The sequence below is a fragment of the Podarcis liolepis genome, assembly GCF_965112155.1.
Source record: "Podarcis liolepis genome assembly, chromosome: 17".
NCBI lineage: Eukaryota > Metazoa > Chordata > Lepidosauria > Squamata > Lacertidae > Podarcis > Podarcis liolepis.
The window spans coordinates 35,232,216-35,253,498 of record NC_139571.1 but is presented as its reverse complement, the minus strand read 5'-3'; the positions used below and the strand labels follow the sequence as shown (position 1 = coordinate 35,253,498).

General features: G+C 43.5%; 1 protein-coding gene across 4 annotated transcripts; it reads right to left on the bottom strand.

Annotated features, from left to right (window-relative positions):
• Window positions 1–1,523: 1,523 nt before the first annotated feature.
• Window positions 1,524–18,527, bottom strand: ADAD1 (adenosine deaminase domain containing 1). 4 transcript variants are annotated; one of them, XM_083481466.1, is made up of 12 exons: window positions 18,472–18,527; window positions 14,739–14,954; window positions 13,231–13,419; window positions 12,361–12,528; window positions 11,877–11,963; window positions 10,699–10,824; window positions 9,882–10,005; window positions 9,376–9,546; window positions 8,127–8,353; window positions 6,605–6,842; window positions 5,926–6,058; window positions 1,524–3,312 (listed from the first exon to the last, which is right to left on the bottom strand). In XM_083481466.1, the coding sequence occupies exons 2-12, from the start codon at window positions 14,941–14,943 to the stop codon at window positions 3,199–3,201; spliced, it is 1,782 nt and encodes a 593-aa protein (XP_083337592.1). In that variant the 5' UTR covers window positions 14,944–14,954; window positions 18,472–18,527; the 3' UTR covers window positions 1,524–3,198. The 4 variants fall into 4 exon arrangements, with proteins under 4 accessions (XP_083337592.1, XP_083337595.1, XP_083337594.1 ...); XM_083481469.1 differs by having other exon boundaries at window positions 18,299–18,506; XM_083481468.1 differs by lacking the exon at window positions 18,472–18,527 and adding an exon at window positions 15,087–15,331.
• Window positions 18,528–21,283: the final 2,756 nt, after the last annotated feature.

The window sequence follows — 21,283 nt, the reverse complement described above, 5'->3', positions numbered from 1 at the left end:
CTGTAAACCGCTTTGAGATTTTCTTTTAAAATATAAAGTGGTATAGAAATGAAATAAAATAAAATAAATAAATATATTAGTGGCAGTGAGGGCAGGTACATAGACGATAGCAATATCAGGACAGGGAAGGATAGCCTGGATGTGACGGGTTGTGTTTTGGTAATTTCAAGACTTGATTATTGCAATATACTCTTTGTAGGGTTGTCTGGAACCTCCTCCTGTGCACAATACTGCAGCTATATTTGTCAATAGGGACAGACTCCTGCCAGCACTTAACTCCAGTGCTTAAAAGAGAGCCAGTGTGGTGTAGTGGTTAAGAGCAGTGGACCCGTAATCTGGTGAACTGGGTTCGATTCCCCGTTCCTCCACATGCAGCTGCTGGGTGACCTTGGGCCAGTCACACTTCTCTGAAGTCTCTCAGCCTCACTCACCTCACAGAGTGTTTGTTGTGGGGGAGGAAGGGAAAGGAGATTGTTAGCCACTTTGAGACTCCTTAGGGTAGTGATAAAGCGGGATATCAAATCCAAACTCTTCTTCTTCTTCTTCTTCTTCTTCTTCTTCTTCTAAAAAGCTTGCAGTGGCTGCCAGTACTACCAGGGCAATTTCATGTATTGTATTAATATAAAACCTTCATAATATTTTGAGGACAACCTGAGTCCTTATATCATTTCTTAGACATGCTAATGATTCAGTATATAAATGCCTGGAGGAAAATAAACATGAAAACTGGGACAGTAGACAGACCACCCCACATTAGGTTTGAATCATGATTTACTTCTGCATTGTTTTCTCTCATGCCCACTGTTCATATTTGTCTCCATGTCTTCTAGCAATGGATTAAGAGTAATTACACTGGTGCCTCTAGTTACGAACTTAATTTGTTTCGGAGGTCCGTTCTTAACCTGAAACTGTTCTTAACTAGAGGCGTGCTTTCGCTGCACCGCCAGCACACGATTTCCGTTCTCATCCTGGGGCAAAGTTCTCAACTCGAGGTAACTCTTCCAGGTTAGCGGAGTTTGTAACCTGAAGCGTTTGTAACCAGAGGCATTTGTAACTCGAGGTACGACTGTACACACTATTAAGGTATTATTCTCGCTAGCTAGTTTACATGAAGAAAATGTGCCTTTCCCCAAATGATCTGCTACATTTATCCGTAAATATCACCTCAATATAATTCCTGGACTTCTGTAGCGTAATTTGTTGTTCTGTCCTTAGATACCCCCCTCCCTTTGGTTCATGAAGGAGAGGGGTGTTGGGCGAGGCCTATTGTCACTTGTGTCCTGTGAAGAACCCTGCACACTTTTGATATTGAGGACGTGTTAACATGGCAGCATGAGCGCATGAAGTTTGGCATCGAGGTGCATTGTGGGAATGCGCGCCAGTGGAGAAAATGGCAAAAAAAGAATAACTCTCCATAGATTTGTTGCAATAGGCTTTAAGAACGGGGGCAGCAGTGGGGATCAAACTTTCCAGTGAAAAGGAACGCATTATTATTACTTCAAGCCATACAAGTCAAACAACAATTCTCAGCAAAAAACAAGTTTTATTGGGGGGGGACCGGGACCCACAATTTAACAAAAAAAACAAAAAACTCAACGCATTTATTTCTTCATCAGGCTAAAAGTTATTGCTCAGTAACACACACTAATTTAGGAGCAGCCAAAGTGATGCCCCTCAGATGTTGTTGGACTTAAACTCCCAGTATGCCCAGTGAGAATGGCCAGTGGTCAGGGATGATGGGAATTGTAAGCCAACTGGAAAGCACCATGCCGGCTACCTGGGATAATTCCTATTAAAAAACTAGAAATCTCATCTTACTGTTCAAAGCCTCTAAATGTGAATCAGAAAACAGTGAGTCAAACCACCCCCTTTAAAAAAAAAAAGTTACAGCGTAGGTCAGGCTAGTCTTCAGAAGCTCAGGCCTGTTTCATTCACAAAAGTGTCACAATGAAGGTGCTGTGAAAATACTTGGGGGGCAGTGGCTTCACATGGTATAAAAGCTGTTTGCCCTGTTGTTTGTGCAACTGTACAGATCCATCTCCGCTTTGTGGCCAGCAAAGACTCTCCATGCAGACAGTCATATATACATTACAGCCATTCAGTTCCAAGCATGTTCCTGGCAAATAGCATTTGACTGCCAATATACACGAAACTTCCTTCACTTTGATTCAAAAACTTAGATTATGATGACTCTTGAAATAGCTTAACCACAATAAATGCCTTTTCCATATGTAAACCAACTTCAATGAAATGGCATTAAATATATCCCTTTGGCTACTGGTTTGCACATTTTTACCATTTGGACCACAGAAGCAGTAGAACATTTGTGAGCTTGCTAGTTCTCGGAAATGGATGTATCACACACAACTTTTTATGAAGCTGGGTAAGATTAATTTTAATGGCAAACTACAGTATGTGATTAAGACCCTTCCAGTCTTAAGGATTTTAGAGGGGAAAGGACATTAAGTCGTCAAGATCATCTCTGAAGTCAAATTGCAAATGAAATATTTAAGACACCTGATACAATTTCCAAGTTGTTTCCAAATGCAAACACAATTATGCACAAAATACTGGGCTTGAAAAGCTTGCAGGCCTGTTTTCCATAACGTACCATGAGTAGATCACATATTTGGTTTGACCCTGCGCTCGTGGGGATTTTCTACTGCTGTAGTTTCCTACAGGCTTAAACTTGAGTGCCCACAACTGAAAAAATATATAGCCCACAGAGTTTAATGATGATTAATAAGGAAAATTCTAAAGCCAGAAGAGAAGCAACCAATCTTTAAAACATGGTGATGACATGGTAACTTGCACTGCCATTACAAGCAGGTACTGAACCTGGCAAAATAATAATTGCCAGCACACAATTCTCCACTTTTACATTGTTCAGCCTCACTTATTTTAAAGCTTCGTAGTCAAAGTATGAGAAATCAATTAAAAGTATATTACTGCAAATGCATAACACACATAAAACACCAAACTATACTTTAATGCCAGATATCTTTATACTGGCAAGAGACTTAAGTAATAAAAATGGCCCGCATATATTAACAACTTAGCTAACTTATTTTGCGTATGTACATTTTTTTCAGCAATCAGTTGACACTGTACTGATCTAAAACTACTAACCAATGAAAAAAGTTAAGAAACTCAAAAAACTAGTCTACTTCAAGAGCTCCGGAGCCGATATATTAATCTTTACATACTGAATTGTTCCATACGTGGAGACTTCACAATCCAAGACCCAAAACCATGCTGCTCCAGGTAGGTTTTCAGCAAATATTTCGCTCCTTGGTAGGACTCTGCCATAATCTAAATTTTGAAAGTTCAATTAATAATTTAACAGGGAGGTTGGTATGAAGAAATCCTCACAATGCATTTTGAACGTTTGCATACGGCAAGCTTGTTGAAATGTACATGCTCCAAAAGGCCTATTTATCTCTAATAAAATTATTATTAATAATAATTATCATCCAAAAATCACAGGGCAGTACACAACATAAAAACACAAAATGCAATATAAGAAATGAAAACCAATACCCCCCCCGGCCACAAACATATTTAAAAAGACATAAATTGCTTAATCTGCCAAAGGACTGGTTACAGCACGGGTGTCAAACACAAGGCCCGCGGGCCGAATCCGGCCCGCCAGACCTCGTCATGTGGCCCGTGGCATCAAGGGCGAGGAAGCCTTCCCTGCCTGCTTGCAGACAGGGCTCCAATCGACGCACCCCGTCGGCCCTGCCTACCGGCCGGTCCCTCAACTTTCGCCTGCCTCGCGGGCCGGGCAAAGAGGCTTTCTGCTCGCTCGGTCCAGTCCGGGGCTCGCTGCAGAGGAGGCGGTCCCGCGAAGCCGAGCTCGGAGCCGGCTGCCTCCGCCCCTCGGAGGCTCCCAGGCGCGGCTGCTCAAGGGGGCGGGTCATGCGCGCGGCAACTTTTGGAGCCCAAGAGAGCCGCGGAGGCTGGCAGCGAGGGCAGGGAGCGAGAGCCACGCTTGGGACGCCGCTCGCTCGGGCCGCAAGAAGAGGCCACTGCGGCGCTGCAGCTGGCGAGGAGATGGCCGGGGGCGCGGGCGGCGGGGCCAGGGGCTGGCTGGGGTCGCCCTGGTGGGCTGGGCCGGCAGGCAGGGAAGGGAACGCGGAGGCAAGTGGAGAGTGGGGACCCGGCGCAGGTCTTGCCGCAGGCGGCGCGCCCTGGCTGGGCTGGGAGAGGCGAAGCTGCTGCCGGTTCAGCTGCGCAGAGTGGGGTGGAGGGAGCCGGGCGGGTGGGCGGTGTGCCACACCGCAAAGCAGGGGCGCCTCCCACCCCGAAGAGGACCGCGCCGGCATCTGGGCGGCTGAAGCAAAGTGGGAGCCTGCCAGCAACTTGGCTGCGGGAGCCTGGCTACGAAACACCGCCCCCCTCCCCACGCCGACACATCGGCTTTCTCCGGGCGGAGGACTTGGCGGATAGCCCCCTCCCCGGGAGCAACTGCAGCAGCTCGGGGCCCCAGCAGGACATCCTGGCCACCCGCGCCCGCAGTGCCGCTGGGGCTCCCTTGCAAGGAAGAAACTGCTGCTGTCCAAACTGCAGCTCCGTATCCTCCGACTCCTGAGTGCGGCGGCAGGGCGGGGGGAGGCAACATTTGCTTCTGCTCTGCTCTGTTGGGACAGGCTCCTGTCTCTTCCCCATTGGAGCTCCAGTCTGCCTGGAAGCCCATCTCGTCATCTTTTTAAAAAATCATTATTATTTCTTCTTCTATTCTTATTTAAAATCGTACTGGAATAGGTATATTAAATAGTGTATAGGTTCAAGACAACACACACCAGTGCCTAAGGAAAAATAACTTTGATAAAGTCCTACAGATACAACCGGCCCTTTGAGGGTGACCAAACTGCTGATGTGGCCCCCCGATGAATTTGAGTTTGACACCCCTGGGTTACAGGGAAATGTTTTCACTTGGTGCCTAAATAAGGTGACAAGCAAGCCTCCCTGGGTACAGCACTCTTGCATAACTTAGCTGGGGAGGAGAGCTTAAAATAATGCCAATATATTTCACATCTGGCAACCAATGCACCCCTTTGGTTTCATATAGTACATGGGTAAAAAGGTAAAGGGACCCTGACTGTTATGTCCAGTCGCAGACGACTCTGGGGTTGTGGCGCTCATCTCGCATTAGTGGCCGAGGAAGTAAAGCTTCCGGGTCATGCAGCCAGCATGACTAAGCCGCTTCTGGCGAACCAGAGCAGCGCACGGAAATGCCGTTTACCTTCCCGCCGAAGTGGTACCTATTTATCTACTTGCACTGCGTGCTTTTGAACTGCTAGGTGGGCAGGAGCAGGGACCAAGCAACGGGAGCTCACCCCGTCGTGGGGATTTGAACTGCCAACCTTCACAACCTTTTAGCAGCTGTGTGGCTCATTTAGCAGAATTACTGTATTTAAAACTAACTCTGGAAGTTTACACTCAATTCCGACCCAACTAAGCCTCCTGTCAGGAGTATACATTCTCCTACCTCTGCAAACTGCCTTTAATTCCCAGCCCCAACCCTTTCTACAGTTCAAAGCTGAAGAGGGCGCAAGGATCTATCAGCTACTTTATCATGCTATTCCTATCTTTTTAATACAGGATTAAAGCCAATTTAACACATTGGTTAAAGCAGATGGATAGATTACTAAATTTCTTCCCTGTATCATGGTAAACAAATTACCGATGTGCTCTTGTTTTAAAATACAATAAAACCATGTATACTACTGAATTACTTTCCAGATTAATGAATACTATTGAACTGTGAACTTTAGATTAACAGCTATTCAAATAACAAGATCTAGGACACTGTTTCCTCTTGCTAGCGTTAAAACCAAACCAATTCTGAACTCAGTGAATGAACAAAATAGACTTCATGAGATCTGCGCTTACAGCAAGTTTCCTTTCATCAAGTCTTACCTTTGCTTCGTGGTATGTGCCCGCTTTAAGTAAATCATCTCTCTTTGATTCTTTAACCACTAAATTGAAACGACTTAACATCGCGGCCTTGCAAAGACGACTTGCCATTGAAATTCCACTTTTGAAGGGTGAACTAGGTATGAAAAATAGTGATGATAAAGAGCACACTAGGGGTTATTTGTCTGAATTCAACTAGTTATAGAGAGCAAAGTTACTGAAAATCCTTAACAGGTTTTAGGGTTACGTGGAAAACTAGAAGCCTCTGTTTCAAAGTTATTTTATAGAATGCATAACCAAGATTAAAAGTAAAGGTAAAGGACCCCTGACAGTTAAGTCCAGTCACGGATGACGCTGGGGTTTGGCGCTCATCTTGCTTTACAGGCCAAGGGAGCCGACATTTGTCTGCAGACAGTTTTTCCAGGTCATGTAGCCAGCATGACTAAGCCACTTCTGGCGCAACGGAACACCGAAACCAGAGCAGTGAACGGAAACGCCGTTTACCTTCCCGCCGGAGCAGTACCTATTTATCTACTTGCACTTTTTGGTGTGCTTTCGAACTGCTAGGTTGGCAGGAGCAGGGACCGAGCGCATGAGAATAACTTCCCACTTGTTTTGAACAGAGGTTTTGAAGCTAAGGTGCTTCTTTCAATTTAACGTACTTTTCGTTATAAACATTTACCTTTCTGTGATCTTCCCATTTAGCCCATCTACGACCTCCAACGACAAGTCTCCTTGGGACCAATTCAAACTAAGAGATCTGCGTTCCAAATCTACCTGTACAGCGCAAGCAGCAGGTACCAAGCTAATGCGAGGTTTGTTCACCATGTAGAACATGGGCAGTTTTGAAGTGAGAGCATCATCTACCCGTTGTTTGATAGCTATTTCCAATCCTCGAGTATCATGGCAGTTCCCATCCCCTAAAAAACATTAAGAACCACACCAAATATTAAGAGAAGATCAAGGCATGCTTCTAGATTCTGAAGCTTTGCTCTATGGAGAGCACAGTTACCATTTACTCTCTGCTTTAAGCCCCATTCCCATAGAACATTAGTTTTCAGAAGTTAACAAGACATGTAGCACACTGAACGCAGATACTAGGAAACAGCCAGTGTTTTAATATTTAATACTGACTGAAAGGAGAGACTCAGCTCTAAACACACAAGGTTCATACTGGATGTGCACTAGGAGGTTTACCACATAACACCGGTCTTGAAAGACCTACATTGGCTCCCAGTACGTTTCTGAGTACAATTCAAAGTGTTGGTGTCAACCTTTAAAGCGCTAAACGGCCTCGGCCCAGTATACCTGAAGGAGCGTCTCCACCCCCATCGTTTTGCCCGGACGCTGAGATCCAGCGCCGAGGGCCTTCTGGCAGTTCCCTCATTGCGAGAAGCAAAGCTACAGGGAACCAGGCAGAGTGGCGCCCGCCCTGTGGAACGCCCTCCCATCAGATGTCAAAGAGATAAACAACTACCTGACATTCAGAAGACATCTTAAGCCAGCCCTGTTCAGGGAAGTTTTTAACATGTGACATCTTAGTGTATTTTTGGTCTTTGTGGAAGCCGCCCAGAGTGGCTGGGGAAACCCAGCCAGATGGGCGGGGTACAAATAATAAATTATTATAATAATATTATTATTCTTACACCAAGTGCAGCTTTCTACCCTGTGCATAAGTGTTCACAAACATGGAACTCTCTCTCAAAAATTACTGGTGTTCACAATCAGAAATGGCAGAGAGGTGATCTTTTCATGCAAAGGGTACAGAATAAAAGTACAGATACCATGCGAGTGTAGCATCCAGATGAACTGATTTCATGTCAATTGGCCCAGAGATTGGATAGACTTAGCTTTCAACCTCTAAATCAAAATTTTTCAAAACTATGTTTTGATATCTCAAACTACGGGCCCCACCAGGGCTATGGGAACTGTAACCCATGACATCTGGAGGGCACTAGGTTGTGAAAGGCTTTTAAAATGTCATTTTATATTTTAGTACTGAATTTTGTAAGCTGGTTAAATACTTTGAATAGAAAAAAAGATAGGACATTTATCAAACTTAAAGCTAAATTTCATGTCACTGTACGTTTCAGAAGCTGTTCTGTTTTGGGGGCCACTTAACAACCCAACAGACAAGCGTGAAAGTATGTGATTTGTTATGTTGCCTTTTAACAGTATTTAATATGTAGAAGTCACCCACTTACCAACAATGATCCTGTTAACATAAACGGGCTGAATGAAGTGACTTAGCAGGGCTCCCTGAACCCCCAGTACTTCCCATCTTGTCAGTTTGTCACTAGCAGACATGCTGCTTATTCTGGAAATTTCAGCAGGGCAGTAGACAGTGAGATAAACCTTGCCTTCAACAGCGACATGAAGGCACAGTTCCTCATCAGCTTCAAAGGCAGTTGCAGAATTGGGACTGAGGCGTCTATAATTAAGTATATAGCACAATAATTAAGATATAGCAGTTTCCCCAGTCATAGCAAAATAGAAGTCAGCCTCTAAGTGGATGCCTTTATAGGAGGGCTTTTTTCCCAGCCAGAACTTGCCAGAAGACAGTTTTAGCACCTCTCAGGAACTAAAGGTAGCTGCCAAGGTTCCTTTTGTGCTAGGTCAACAGCTCAAAGAACTATGGTATCTTTGGCTAATAGGGAGCTATCAGCAGTATGTGATTTCCTTCCAACTGACCTTTTGCTATCACCCTGGCAAGCAATAGAATGCTAATACATGGAAATACACATAGCAGGACAGGGTCCACATTCATAACTGTTGTCACAATCACAATATCAATTATTTCTTTCAAGAGGACCCCTTCTCAACCACTAGGAAGCTATGCCAACAAGGGGGATCTTTTAAGGCTTGGATTCTGCAACAGCTAGTCTTCATCCTTCAATATAAACAGAGCCAGTTTGGGAAGGCAGGGAGCTCCTTTCCAAGATGAAAACAGGTGGTGCCCACCAAAAACTGCCCTCTATTCCTGTTCACAGCCCAGAAAAACCTACTGTAAATGGGTACAAGTCTGCATACATACATACATAAAAAAGCAAAACATGTTTGGTAATAATTGGCTAATTGCATATGGGTTAATTTATCAAAGAGAGTTCTATCCCTTCAGTCGTGAACAAAGCACTGTAAATTTACACTAACTCAGTGCTGGGGGAAAATCAAAAGATAGATGTTTGAAGCAGTGAAAACAAAATTATCAGCTATCTGTATGAACTGGGCTACACTTAAATTTGATTTTGCATCACTTCTACCTTACTCTCCCTTTTTCTTTTCAGTAGGTTGGCCTTCCAATAATCATAACTGCAAACCTCTGCGATAATGTGTTACAAATCAGACTAATTAATATTACTTCCTTGTGCAGCAAATACAATATAAAACCACCTTAATGAGAAAAATGCATCTGCATGAATTAAAATTTGTAAAGTTGCAATGTCTAATACTTACAGCCTGGACTTAATCTGAGCAGATCCTTTTGGTAACTGATTCATGTAGAGAAATATGCTTACGTTTGGTTTTAGCGCAAGCAAGTTTGAAGATGGCTCAATGCAAAATATGGACTTATCCATCATGGCAGCATTTTTACTGTAGTAGAGCAAAAGCTGTCTATAAAAATACCTTGAAAGAAGCATAAGTATTTCAGATACAACACAGGATATATTTAAAATCTGTATTAGAGAACCAGGATGAACACAAAACCTTTAGTGTCAAATTACTTTTAGAGTCAAATTACATATTCCCAAGAATTAGGAGGCCCAGGAAGAATGGTCTGAGGCCTGCGGCGGGAGTCCCCAGTTGGCTGGGAGGCCCAGGGCATTCTTGGCATTACAGTTTAAGTCCAGTAGACCCCTGGTATGGGTCCCTGACCAGTTTAGCCCTCCAAGACACGGTACAAGTGTACCCGGCAGCAGTTTTAATTTGAGAAAAAGCAGCAGCGTTATTTATTTTTTTACCTAAGAAGAGAGCGTCTTGCAGTAACAACAGCATGAGAGTCATGCAATATTCTCCCATCTGGATGACCACATTGACTATAGTTGAATTCACCTGTTCCGATAGCGACCACCTCATGCTGTCTAACTAAAAACAAACAAACAAAACATTTGAAAAATTTAGTTGCCCATTTTGGAATTCAGCTTTCTTTTTATTTAATGATATTTTTAGAGATATGTCCTAGAGCAGGGGTGCAGAACTGAATTTGAACAAAGGACTGGAGCCACAAGCTGTCAGCTCCCTGTAGGCCAGTTTGACAGGCCTATCCATCACCTAACATCATACGTAAGATGCAAGCCAGGCAATACAGTGGTACTTTGGTTTACGAACTTAATACATTCTGGAAGTCCGTTCTTAAACCAAAGCGTTCTTAAACCAAGGCGTGCTTTCCCATAGCAGCGGGGGACTCAATTTACAAATGGCACACACTCAACAAGAAGCGGAACATGTTCTGCTTCCAAGGCAAAGTTCACAAACCAAAACACCTACTTCTGGGTTTGCGGTGTTCTTAATCCAAGTTGTTCATAAACCAAGCTGTTCTTAAACCAAGGTACCACTGTATGGGCCAAATCCCTAAGCGACAGCACCTCTCAATATTTCTTTTTGAATTTGACGCTAGATCCTCACCAGTCCCATGCCTGACTTTCAGTGATGAACAAGTGAGCATGGTTTGAGCCAAACCACATCACTTGGGGGGGGGGGATAGGGCGGCTTTATGGGGACCAGAAGTTGCCAATGCTGCCCTAGAGCAATTTAAACAACAACAACGTTTATGCTTACCTCTTTCAATTATGAAAGCAGCCAGCGAACTGCTACAACTCTGGTACTCTGGATATTTAGCAGTCAAACTGTTGAATGTTTCCCTCACAGCTTGAGAAATTTTTTCATACGCAAGATGCAGCCCTTCTAGTAAAGTTATAAAGAAAAAGCAAAGAATCAAAACCAACTGTTTAGAAATATTGGAAATCATCACTAAATGGGAAAAATAGTGTGCATGAACGTTTATTCTCCTTGGTATAAGGAGGAAGTATTGTTGGGAAACTGTGTACGTGCAACTACTCACACAGAGACAATTAAGGTTTGGCAGACAGCCAGAAGGTCATGTGAAGGAGTAAGTCTGCCTGGTGATAACAGAGACATGGAGACAGCTCCCTGATTGGTCAAGCTCTCTCAAAGGAGTGATAATTAATGGTCTACTAACTGGAATGTGTTAGTTCAGAGGTTCAGAGTTCTGTGTGTCAGTGTAGGAGTTGTGAGTCGTGTCAGAGACAGCTAGCAAAAGATCTGTGTTCTGTTCCTGTAAATAGTCCACTGTATATAATAAACACCTAACTACAAGTTCCTGGTTCCTGCTTCGTCTATCCTGTCTGCAGCCAAGTTGCCAATTGCTTCCGTGGATTCTGTGTGTACTCTGCTAGGTCTGGCTAAGGTCCTGCAACTAGTCAGAAAGTTGCGAAATACCAAATAGGTTTTGCCAATAAGTATGGAATGGTAAATCCTTCTCTTAGGCGTCCACAGAGTGAATGGCATGGAAGAGCCATGTAATGATCTGCTTTCTTAAGAATATTCAAGTAGTACACAAGCAAGCTTATCTTTACACAACAGCTCTTCCATGCCATTCACTAGATTATGTAGCCTACTGCATCTCTGGTTATATCACCAATGTTGTTTTTAGTTGACCAAAAACAAAGCAAAAACGAAAAAAACGGAGTGACAGCTAACTTGAGATGCCACAACAAAGTTCCATCTTTATAAGCCTAACAATTCTACACTTTATACAGCGATCACCAAACCAACACCTGCAGATGTTAAGGCATCAATGAAGGTCTTGCTTGGCACCCCAAGCGCTGGGTTAGTGGCTCACGTTGTAAACTGTGCTATGGAAATAGCAGTTTATTTGGTGATAAAAAATGAACATGCACGATCATACATTTGATAGAAAAACAGAAAATGCCTACCATAAGGAAGCTTTGAAATGTAGCTAGCTTCAGCTGTTCTTTGAGGTTCAGTTATGGTTGTAGTTTCTGAAAGATTCCTAGGAGGACCTGCAAAGATACCGAATTGGAAAAAATGAGAACAACCTAACATTTTACTTAAGAGAAATATATGCTCCTTTAACCAATATATGCTACAAACCAACACAACTGGTCTCTGGAATAGTCAAAGTACCCCGGACATCAACTGTCTGCAATACAACTAGACCATGTGGGGCCAAAACTTTGGAATATTCCGACACACGTCATAGACACTATAAGATTCAAAAACATGGCAGTGCTACTTGAAACGGGGGCAAGAAGATACAGTACTATCTACCACTCTTTTCAGTATCCCCAGCGCTAGGGCCCCAATACAGAATAAAAGATTGGGTTAGTCTACGATAACATTGTTCCCCCACCCCTGAACCTGACAGTGAAGAGAAAAACACCATAGTAGCAAAAGTACCTGGATTTTCTAGAGGTTTTGGTTCTGTCTCATCTAGCTGCAGTAATTCATCCAGAGCAAGTTTTGCGGCATTGGATTTTGATTCCTTCTTGTTTTGCCCCAATCCAGTCTTATACTGAATGCCATCAACCACAGCACAAAATGCAAAGTATGATCCCAAGAGATTACCTTAAAAAGTGCCACAGGAAATCTTTTTTTAGATAAATGCAACTGTAAAAGTTTTATATTATTATAATTTATGAATATTGCATTTCACCAAATTTGAATTCCGTTGTATCTAATAGCTCAATATTGGTAGAAAACCAACCATTCCAGGGATATGCAGACAGCGCTGCTCTTTCATAATCTTCATTCTCCAGCCAAACCAAGACATAGCTATCATATCATTGTGACACCAAACTTCAACTATGACATAAATTTGAATATTGTTTTCATTTCCAATTTAAATTGGGTTCCTAATCAGTTATTTGGGACTGTCAAATGAACAGAAACTTCTTCTAGATAAATGTTTTAGATGGAGTTACTGATTTCACCAATTCCCAGCATTATGACTTATGCTTTACATTTCTAGAGCAGGGAATGAGGATACTAAGTTGCAACCGAGCAAAGGCAAGTGACCTCTCCAACATTTTATGAAGCAATGGCGGTATCATAGGAAAGGCTGCAAAATATCTAAATGGCAACCAAGGAATAGTATGTCATGGGTCAATTTTAATCAAGTTGTGCAGCCATTGAAATAACAGAGGGACCAAACTAATATTATATGGCAGCTTTGAATGCCACCTATTAAACAGCACCTGTAATGTCCCAGTACTAGAATAGAGTGGATTCCCAAGAAAGTGGTTTTATTTAATATATATATATATTTACCTGTTGCTACTGTTTCCTTTAATTCAAGCTGTACACGCTGCATTTGTGCAAACTGATGCAAAGCAGACACTGGGTTTATATCCCCTCGTTTATATTTTGTGACAAATTCCTTCGGAATTTTCTTGGGAGGAAGTGAAGTGATTGGAACAATGGGTCCTGCTTTGGAATATACGCAGTCAGGAACTTGACCTAAAATGCGTAAGTTGATAATATCTTAAAACTTGCAGATCAAAGTTAGCATAAGTCAAAATATTTGCTTGGCAGCTTTTGTCAGTTCATTTTTGGCTATTCAGAAAGTGCTTCTCCACCTTATCAAAAGCATCGTGATATTTTTCAACTTTTTAAAAGCTATATTTATTTTCAGGGTTGTTACTTTATGAAGTTTTTATATATGACATTTATGTGATATTTCTCCCAATGAACAAGGTAATTAGAGTCAATCAGGTGGAGAGAGATTGAACTGTAGACTGCTTGCACATAAAGCCTATTATGGATACTGGGGAATTCTTGGGATATTTCCACATATAATTAAGGGACTTCAGGCACTTTAAAGACAAACATTTAAAAAGAAAGACACAAATGTGGGGCTGTTAAAGAACTGTGAACACAATCCCATAGCAATGCATCTAGATTCCTTGTCTCAATAGGGGTTTTCATTATTAAAGCAAAAGCATATATTAAAACCATTAAAACATGATGAAGCATTGAGGTATTAACTGGAAGATCTTTGTACAAGTAGCTTTAAGATAAGTAAAACCAATGTTCTCTCCACACTTTTTTTTTTTTTTGAGTCTCCAAAAATTCTGATTTCACAGGTATGCGGTCTTAAGAGGTATAAACTCACACAACATTCAGATGGCCAATGAGTATCTTTTCTTTTGGCCAGACCGGTGAAGAAACCTTGCTGTTAAAAGCAAAAACGATTTTGGAGAACAAAAACAAATAGCAGCAGCAGAAATCTGGAAGAGCACAGATCAGGTTAAGACCAGCAGAGTAAGTTAAAAATGCTAATTTGGCTGCAATCACATCAGACATAGGAAATAGCCTTATTTGAAACACATTTGAAACACTTATGCCACTTTAATAATTATGGCTCACCCGGCCTACCCAAAGTATGGAAATGGTAGTTGTTAAGGGTACTGGAAACTGTAGCTCTGAGTGCAAAACTACAGTTTGTAGGATTCCTCAAGCAAAGCAATGGCAGTTAAAACAGAATTAAAAGGGCTCTAAAATATGCCATGCAGATGTGACCTAACTCTGACAGCCTTGGCCAGCATGGCAACATCTGGAGAGGCCAGGGCCCACCACCTCCAGATATTCTGGCCAGCATTTGGCCACAAAGAGAGGGGGGGGGGACACTGGGTTACAAATTATTCAAGAAAACTGCCAGAAACTGCCTTTTCCTCCAGACAGAAGCAAAATCCTCCAGATATTCCCAAGATAACAGGAAAAAGCCTTCCAAGACCGTTCAGCCAAAAACGACTGTTTATAAAAACCAATATGATTACCTGAGATGTTCGTCACCTTGGAAGCCAAGGTGGAAATGTTAGACGTTTCTGCCGGTAAAAACATGGCTTTGGCGCTCTCTGCCTGCGGAAACAAGGGAGCCGAGGCCTGCAGAGAAGGTGGCGGCGGCGGCTGGGCGGGCAGGTTCTTCTTCAGCATTTGGGCAAAGCTGGGCACTCGGGACGCCTGGGGCCAGTCGCTCGCCATCTTGCCCTAACCTGGAAACAAAAGCAGGAGTTATTGCCAGAGATTCAGGGCTGCTGGGGCGTGTGGGCCCAGCCTTAAGGAGACCTGCCCGCTCCTGGTAACACAATATGGAGGAGGGGGAAAGCAACCCAAAGGCCGCTGACTTGACCGGACCTTCCTCAGAAAATGATTTAAACCGACAACAAAGGTCAAAGACACTATCCTTCCACAGACAAGATGGCGCAGCAATGCGCCGGGCCTGTAGGCCTCCCTTCCGGAGCCACGGAATGACGCCACCTTGGCCCAACGGAACGCAGCATCCTTCGGGCCAAACCAATTCCAACAGAAGCCGGGCGCGCAGGCTGCAAAGAGGGGCATGGCTGCTCAAGCTCTCGAAGCGCTTTTCGCGGTCCCACAACAACCGCCCGAGGGAGAACGCCCCACACGTAACACAGGCGGCTTGCTTCCTTGGTCTCTCTCCCCCTACATCCACCATCGTCCTAGCGGCTCCTGCGGCACCACAAATACTCAATGGTCACTGGCACCCCTGAAATGTGTGTGTGTGGGGTCCTGTGGACATTTATTTATTATTTCTTTAATTATTTACATCTCTATACAGTGGGTGCTCGGGTTGCGAATATGATGTGTAGGCTCCTGTGATGTAAGTAATGGGCCCCGCCTGCTAGCCTGCTCCCTAAAATATCACTGGTTTGCTCATTTCTATATATAGGGTGCCTACAGTCTGCATGGACTGGTCCATAAATTACCATATAGCATATATGCAACACAAAAAATGGCAACCATTTGTCAACAACAAGGACAGCTGAACATATAAAGGGCCCCATTGCCTTCAGTAGCTTAGGGCCTCATCAAACCTAAATCTGGCCCTGCTGGGGTGTATGGTTCTCTTCCCCGCCCCCCCCCCCCAAAGCCTGTGAAGTAAGTTAGGCCCAAGGTGGCCCAGCGAGGTTCACAGCTGAGTGGGGATTTGAACCCTGCTCTCCCAGGCCCTAGTCAAATACTTTAATCATTGCACCACACTGTAAAAATACATGGAAAGTGCCTTAAAAAATAATAATCCAAAACACCTGGCTTGGGTGGTTTATGGGACTTTTAAACAAAACATTTTAAAGAAAACTTGGCATCATATCTGAATTAAAAAGAAGGGGTATGAATTCCAGAAACTTGGAAAGACTCAAGGTTAGTAATGGTACCAAAACCTGGCAAAGATCCTGTTATTAGACTCATACCGTTGAACTGCATTAATCAAGATTCAACAATATTTTCATGCAGACAGATTAGCAGAATTAACGCCTCACCTGGTTGGCAAAAATCAGGTGGGCTTTGTAAGAGGGAGGATTCAAATACTTTAATTTTTTTTTATTTCAGAAAAAGAACTGGCAAATAAGCTTAAATAGCATCACTGGATTTCACAATGCATTCCACAATCAGATTTTCTTTCTTCCTTCTCTTAAAACAAATGAGGTTCAATTCCAAATTCGTTCAACTTCTACATAATTTACAGAAAAGCAGTAAGGCTATAATCAAAAATCATGGTTGGGATAGACACACAAAACAGAGGGGCCTTTTATTACCCCTACTTTTTGGAACTTTTGACAATAAGTAGAGACCTTGGCTATAAAAATTAAAACTTTAATTTGCAAATTTAATAACAAAAAGAGGAAAAGGAAAAACAAATATGGCAAAATAGTAATGAAAAACACCCATTGTATTTAAAAAAATTAGAGACAAACCACTTTTGGAGGGTGTCATAATACATGATACAACACACAAGTTAAATTTATCTGCAGATGTTACAGACTTTATGTTTTTCGGTGGGTGAGTGGGACTTCCCAATGTGATACTACCATGCATCCAAATTAGCTCTAATAAACAGAATGTACACATCTGAGAAGCAAGTGGAATTGGAACATCTCTACAGGAAATCTCAAACCAAAACAATACATCTCTTATTAACTAAAGTAGTATTAAAAATTTGGGTCAGCTTTCTCTCAACTGACATCAATGAATCTGTGCTCTAATAATCACGCTCTATTATTATCACTACTACTTTTATTTTAATACACTTCTCTACTAACTTTCTTTTTGTGCCTTGTATTCACATCTAACAAATTACATTTTGCTCCCCACTTACATTCAACTTTTCATTAGGCACCCCCCTTCAAAGAAACCCAAACCCCAGCAATGATAAGACAGCCCTAAGGTCTCTGAACCACATAACAATACAAAAGCATTTATCTGAGTTTCTTTTTAAAGCATTTATGCTTTCCAGCCCATCCCAGAAGTTCTGAATATATTGAGTGATTACAGAGCCATGGCAGCGACGGAAACTAAAGCTACAAAGACGACAATATTGTTTTTATTATTAAATTCATTACCCTCCCTCCAACAGCAGGTTCCGGGGCATGCTAAAACTATTTGAAATTCCTAATTAAACACAGCTAAAACAGATTAGTCACAGGAATAGGGAGGGTCCTGAAGACACACTACGCAGGTGATAATCATCAGAGTCAAGTAGTTGGCCTTCAAAAGTGCAGAGACAGAATCTCAAGAGTTGTGGACATGGAAGGGACCTTAAAGGTCATCTACTGCAACCCCCTGCAAAGCAGGAAACCTGCCCACAGCCACCCCTGGGTGGGCTCGAACCCCCAACCTTCTGGTTAACAGCAAGATACACTGACCCACTGCAGGGAGGAAATTCCCTAACTTTGGAGCTGCAGAAAGGAATGCCCCCCCCTCTCACCCAGGCCACCACACTGCTAGTATCTGATCTTCCCTCTACTATTTATGTGCAGTTATTTTGATGTTCTGTACCTTTTAGTACCTAAATAAAAATAAAAAATTCCTTCCAGTAGCACCTTAAAGACCAACTAAGTTAGTTCTTGGTATGAGCTTTTGTGTGCATACACACTTCTTCAGTATCTGAAGTAGTGTGCATGCACACGAAAGCTCATATCAAGAACTAACTTAGTTGGTCTTTAAGGTGCTACTGGAAGGAATTTTTTATTTTGACTATGGCAGACCAAAACAGCTACCTATCTGTACCTAAATAAAAATACTTTTTAAAAAGGCAACAAGAGGCAAAGCACATTTCTGGTTGGGCAGGCCACCTGCCACATTTCTAAGAGAAATGACAGCATATATGCACATTAACCTTTCCATCCTCAATTTACTTCCTTTTATGTAAAACCATTAAAAAAAAGTTTGTATTTTATATATCAAGCATTACTCAACCAAATTCCAAACGGCATTAATGAAGAGAAGGCTTTTTTTAAAAAAAAGTGTCCCTACACAAACATTTCATGTTCAAATTAAACATAAAAAACACTGGCAAAATTTACCCAGTTAAACCTACTTTACAACTGGCACAACTAAAAGCAGAGACCTAGCAATCTCTCAGTAAGTGAGGAAGAACAAGGGACCAGCTGAGCCCCCAAGTACAATTACAAGACCCAAAACATGCTTTTGCATATCAAAGGCAACTGCTGACACGTGGAAACAGTCAGCCAGCTTGCAACTCCTCCTCACCTACACGCAACTCCCAACCACGCTCGTCTCAATCTGGGCTCCCTGCAAACAGAGCAGGAGAGGAAAAGCAACAGACCAAACCAACTCAAAGGAAAAAAGGGGTGACAGGGAGAGTTCATTCTCCCTTTCTTATTATTTAAAGTCCATTTTTCTTTTTATTACTATAACATTTCTCCAGCATTTAAAAACACCTCTGACCTATTCTTCATACTGTATAATATGTTTAGTATATCCTACAGGAGGAGTATTAAGAAAAGGTTTCTCCCCCTGCTGTAGAAAAGATGGTTTGTGCAAGACCTCATTGATGAAGGGGTGTGGTGCAAGAAGATTACATGGGGTCTACTAAGGAGAGTTCTAGGGCTGCGATTAAACCATTTATTTTTGTATGATAAGAATGAGAATAATAATGAATTTTATTATTTATACCCTGTTGACCTGGCTGGGTTTCCCCAGCCACTCTGGTCGGCTTACAGAATATATAAAACATAATAAATAATCAAACATTAAAAACTTCCCTAAGCAGCGTTGCCTTCAGATGTCTTCTAAAAGTTGTATAGTTGTTTATTTCCTTGACATCTGATGGGAGCATGTTCCACAGGGCGGGTGCCACTACCAAGAAGGCCCTCTGCCTGGTTCCCTGTAACTTCATTTCTTGCAGTGAGGGAACAGCCAGAAGGCCCTTGGAGGTGGACCTCAGTGTCTGTGCAGAACGATGGAGGTGGAGACGCTCCTTCAGGTATACTGGGCTGAGGCCATTTGGGATTTTAAAGGTCAGCACCAACACTTTGAATTGTGCTCGGAATGCACTGGGAGCCATTGAAGATCTTTTAGGACCAGTGTTGTTTGGTTCCGGTGGCCACTCCCAGTCATCAGTCTAGCTGCTGCATTCTGGATTTGTTGTAGCTTCTGGGTCACCTTCAAAGGTAGCCCCATGTAGAGTGCATTGCAGTAATCCAAGCGGGAGATAACCAGAGCATGTACCACTCTGGCAAGACAGTCCACAGGCAGATAGGGTCTCAGCCTGCGTACCAGGTGGAGCTGGTAGACAGCTGCCCTGGACACAGAATTGACCTCTGCCTCCATGGACAGCTGTGAGTCCAAAACGACTCCCAAGCTGTCCACCTGCTCCTTCAGGGGCACAGTTACCCCATTCAGGACCAGGGAGTCCCCCACACCCGCCCACCCCGTCCCCCCAAAACAGTACTTCTGTCTTGTCAGGATTCAACCTCAATCTGTTAGCCGCCATCCATCCTCCAACCGCCTCTAGACTTTCACACAGGACCTTCACTGCCTTCACTGGTTCCAGTTTGAAGGAGAGGTAGAGCTGGGTATCACCTGCATACTGGTGAACACCCATTGTTTTCACCAGTGCACAAGGAAACATGCAGGAAAGCATAGCCACCAACGTCTAACCCAGGGCTTCCCAAACTTGGGTGTCTAGCTGTTTTTGGACTACAACTCCCATCAACCCTAGCTGGCAAGACCGGTGGTCAAGGATGATGGGATTTATAGTCTGAAAAAAACAACAACTGGAGACCCAAGTTTAACAAAGACTAGTCTAGAGTATCCAAAGCTGCAGAGAGATCGAGAAGCAGAGTTGCACTCCCTCTGTCCTGCTGTCAAAAAAGAAAGAAAGAAGTGATACACTCATTAAAACTATACATAGCTGTCAACTTACAGATTTGAAAATAAGGGACCAGCAGCCTTGAAAATAAGGGATCAGCAGCCAAAATAAGGGATTTTAGTCAACCAGCAGCCAAACGAAGCCTCAAGTGATGGTTCCCATAGCGCAGCAACCCGGCAAAGGGGATGCAGCAAGGAAAACCACCGTCACCTCTCCGCTGGGAAGCGCTGAGCAAAGGCGAGTCCCCAGGCAATGTGGCCGATTTGATCGGCAAAAAGCATGCAAGCTCCACCCCCTAGTCGTTCTTAGACTCCTTATTGGGTGAGCAACGCAGCCAAGTAACACAGTTGGAGCCTCCCTCCTCCCTGGCCGGCAGGGAGGGAGGGAGAAGAACTGCTTCCTTTGAAACCCGGGAAATTTAAGGGACATCATCAATAAGGGACAGCAGTGGGACACAGCACTGGGATGAGGGACTGTCCCGCCAAATAAGGGACACTTGACAGCTATGACTATAGTACTACTTCTTGGCAGAGGATTACAGACCCAAGTTTGAGAAACTCTATTCTGACCTAAATCCAGGGCACCCCACCTGTCACCCCCTGCACAACCTGCCTGCTGCCCCGCTCAAGCCACTTCAGCCCATTGCCACCACTGCCATCTCCTCACCCCCCGCTGCCTGACTTTTGCCGGCAGCTAGGATCTCTCTCTACTTCCTCTGCCACAGCTGTGATAAGGCCACTGCTGCAACGTCTGCTGCTGCTGCGATGCCCAGTAAGGCCTACCACTTCTGCGAGGCCCTGCCACCATTGCTAGGCCCACTGCCACCACTGCTACAAGGCCCCGTAAGGTCTGCTGCTGCCACAAGGCTCAGACGACCCCCCAACAAGGGCTGCTGAATGAAGCCTTTCCTCGGCAGGTTTTCTCTTTCCCTACTCCCTTCTGCTTTCCCATCTACAGAGGACCCCATATGCAGACGGGCAGTTCTAACTGCAAAAAGAGCCTGCAAAGAACATCATGCCCACCCCCAGAGTGCTACTGTGGTCAGTTTTGCTCCTCTCCCAGCTGCATTTGCCCTTGCAATTCTTCAAAGGTTTATTGCTTTTATTTGTGGAGTGCTATGATGGTGGGAAAGGGACGTGGGTGGCACTGTGGGTTAAACCACAGAGCCTAGGACTTGCCGATCAGAAG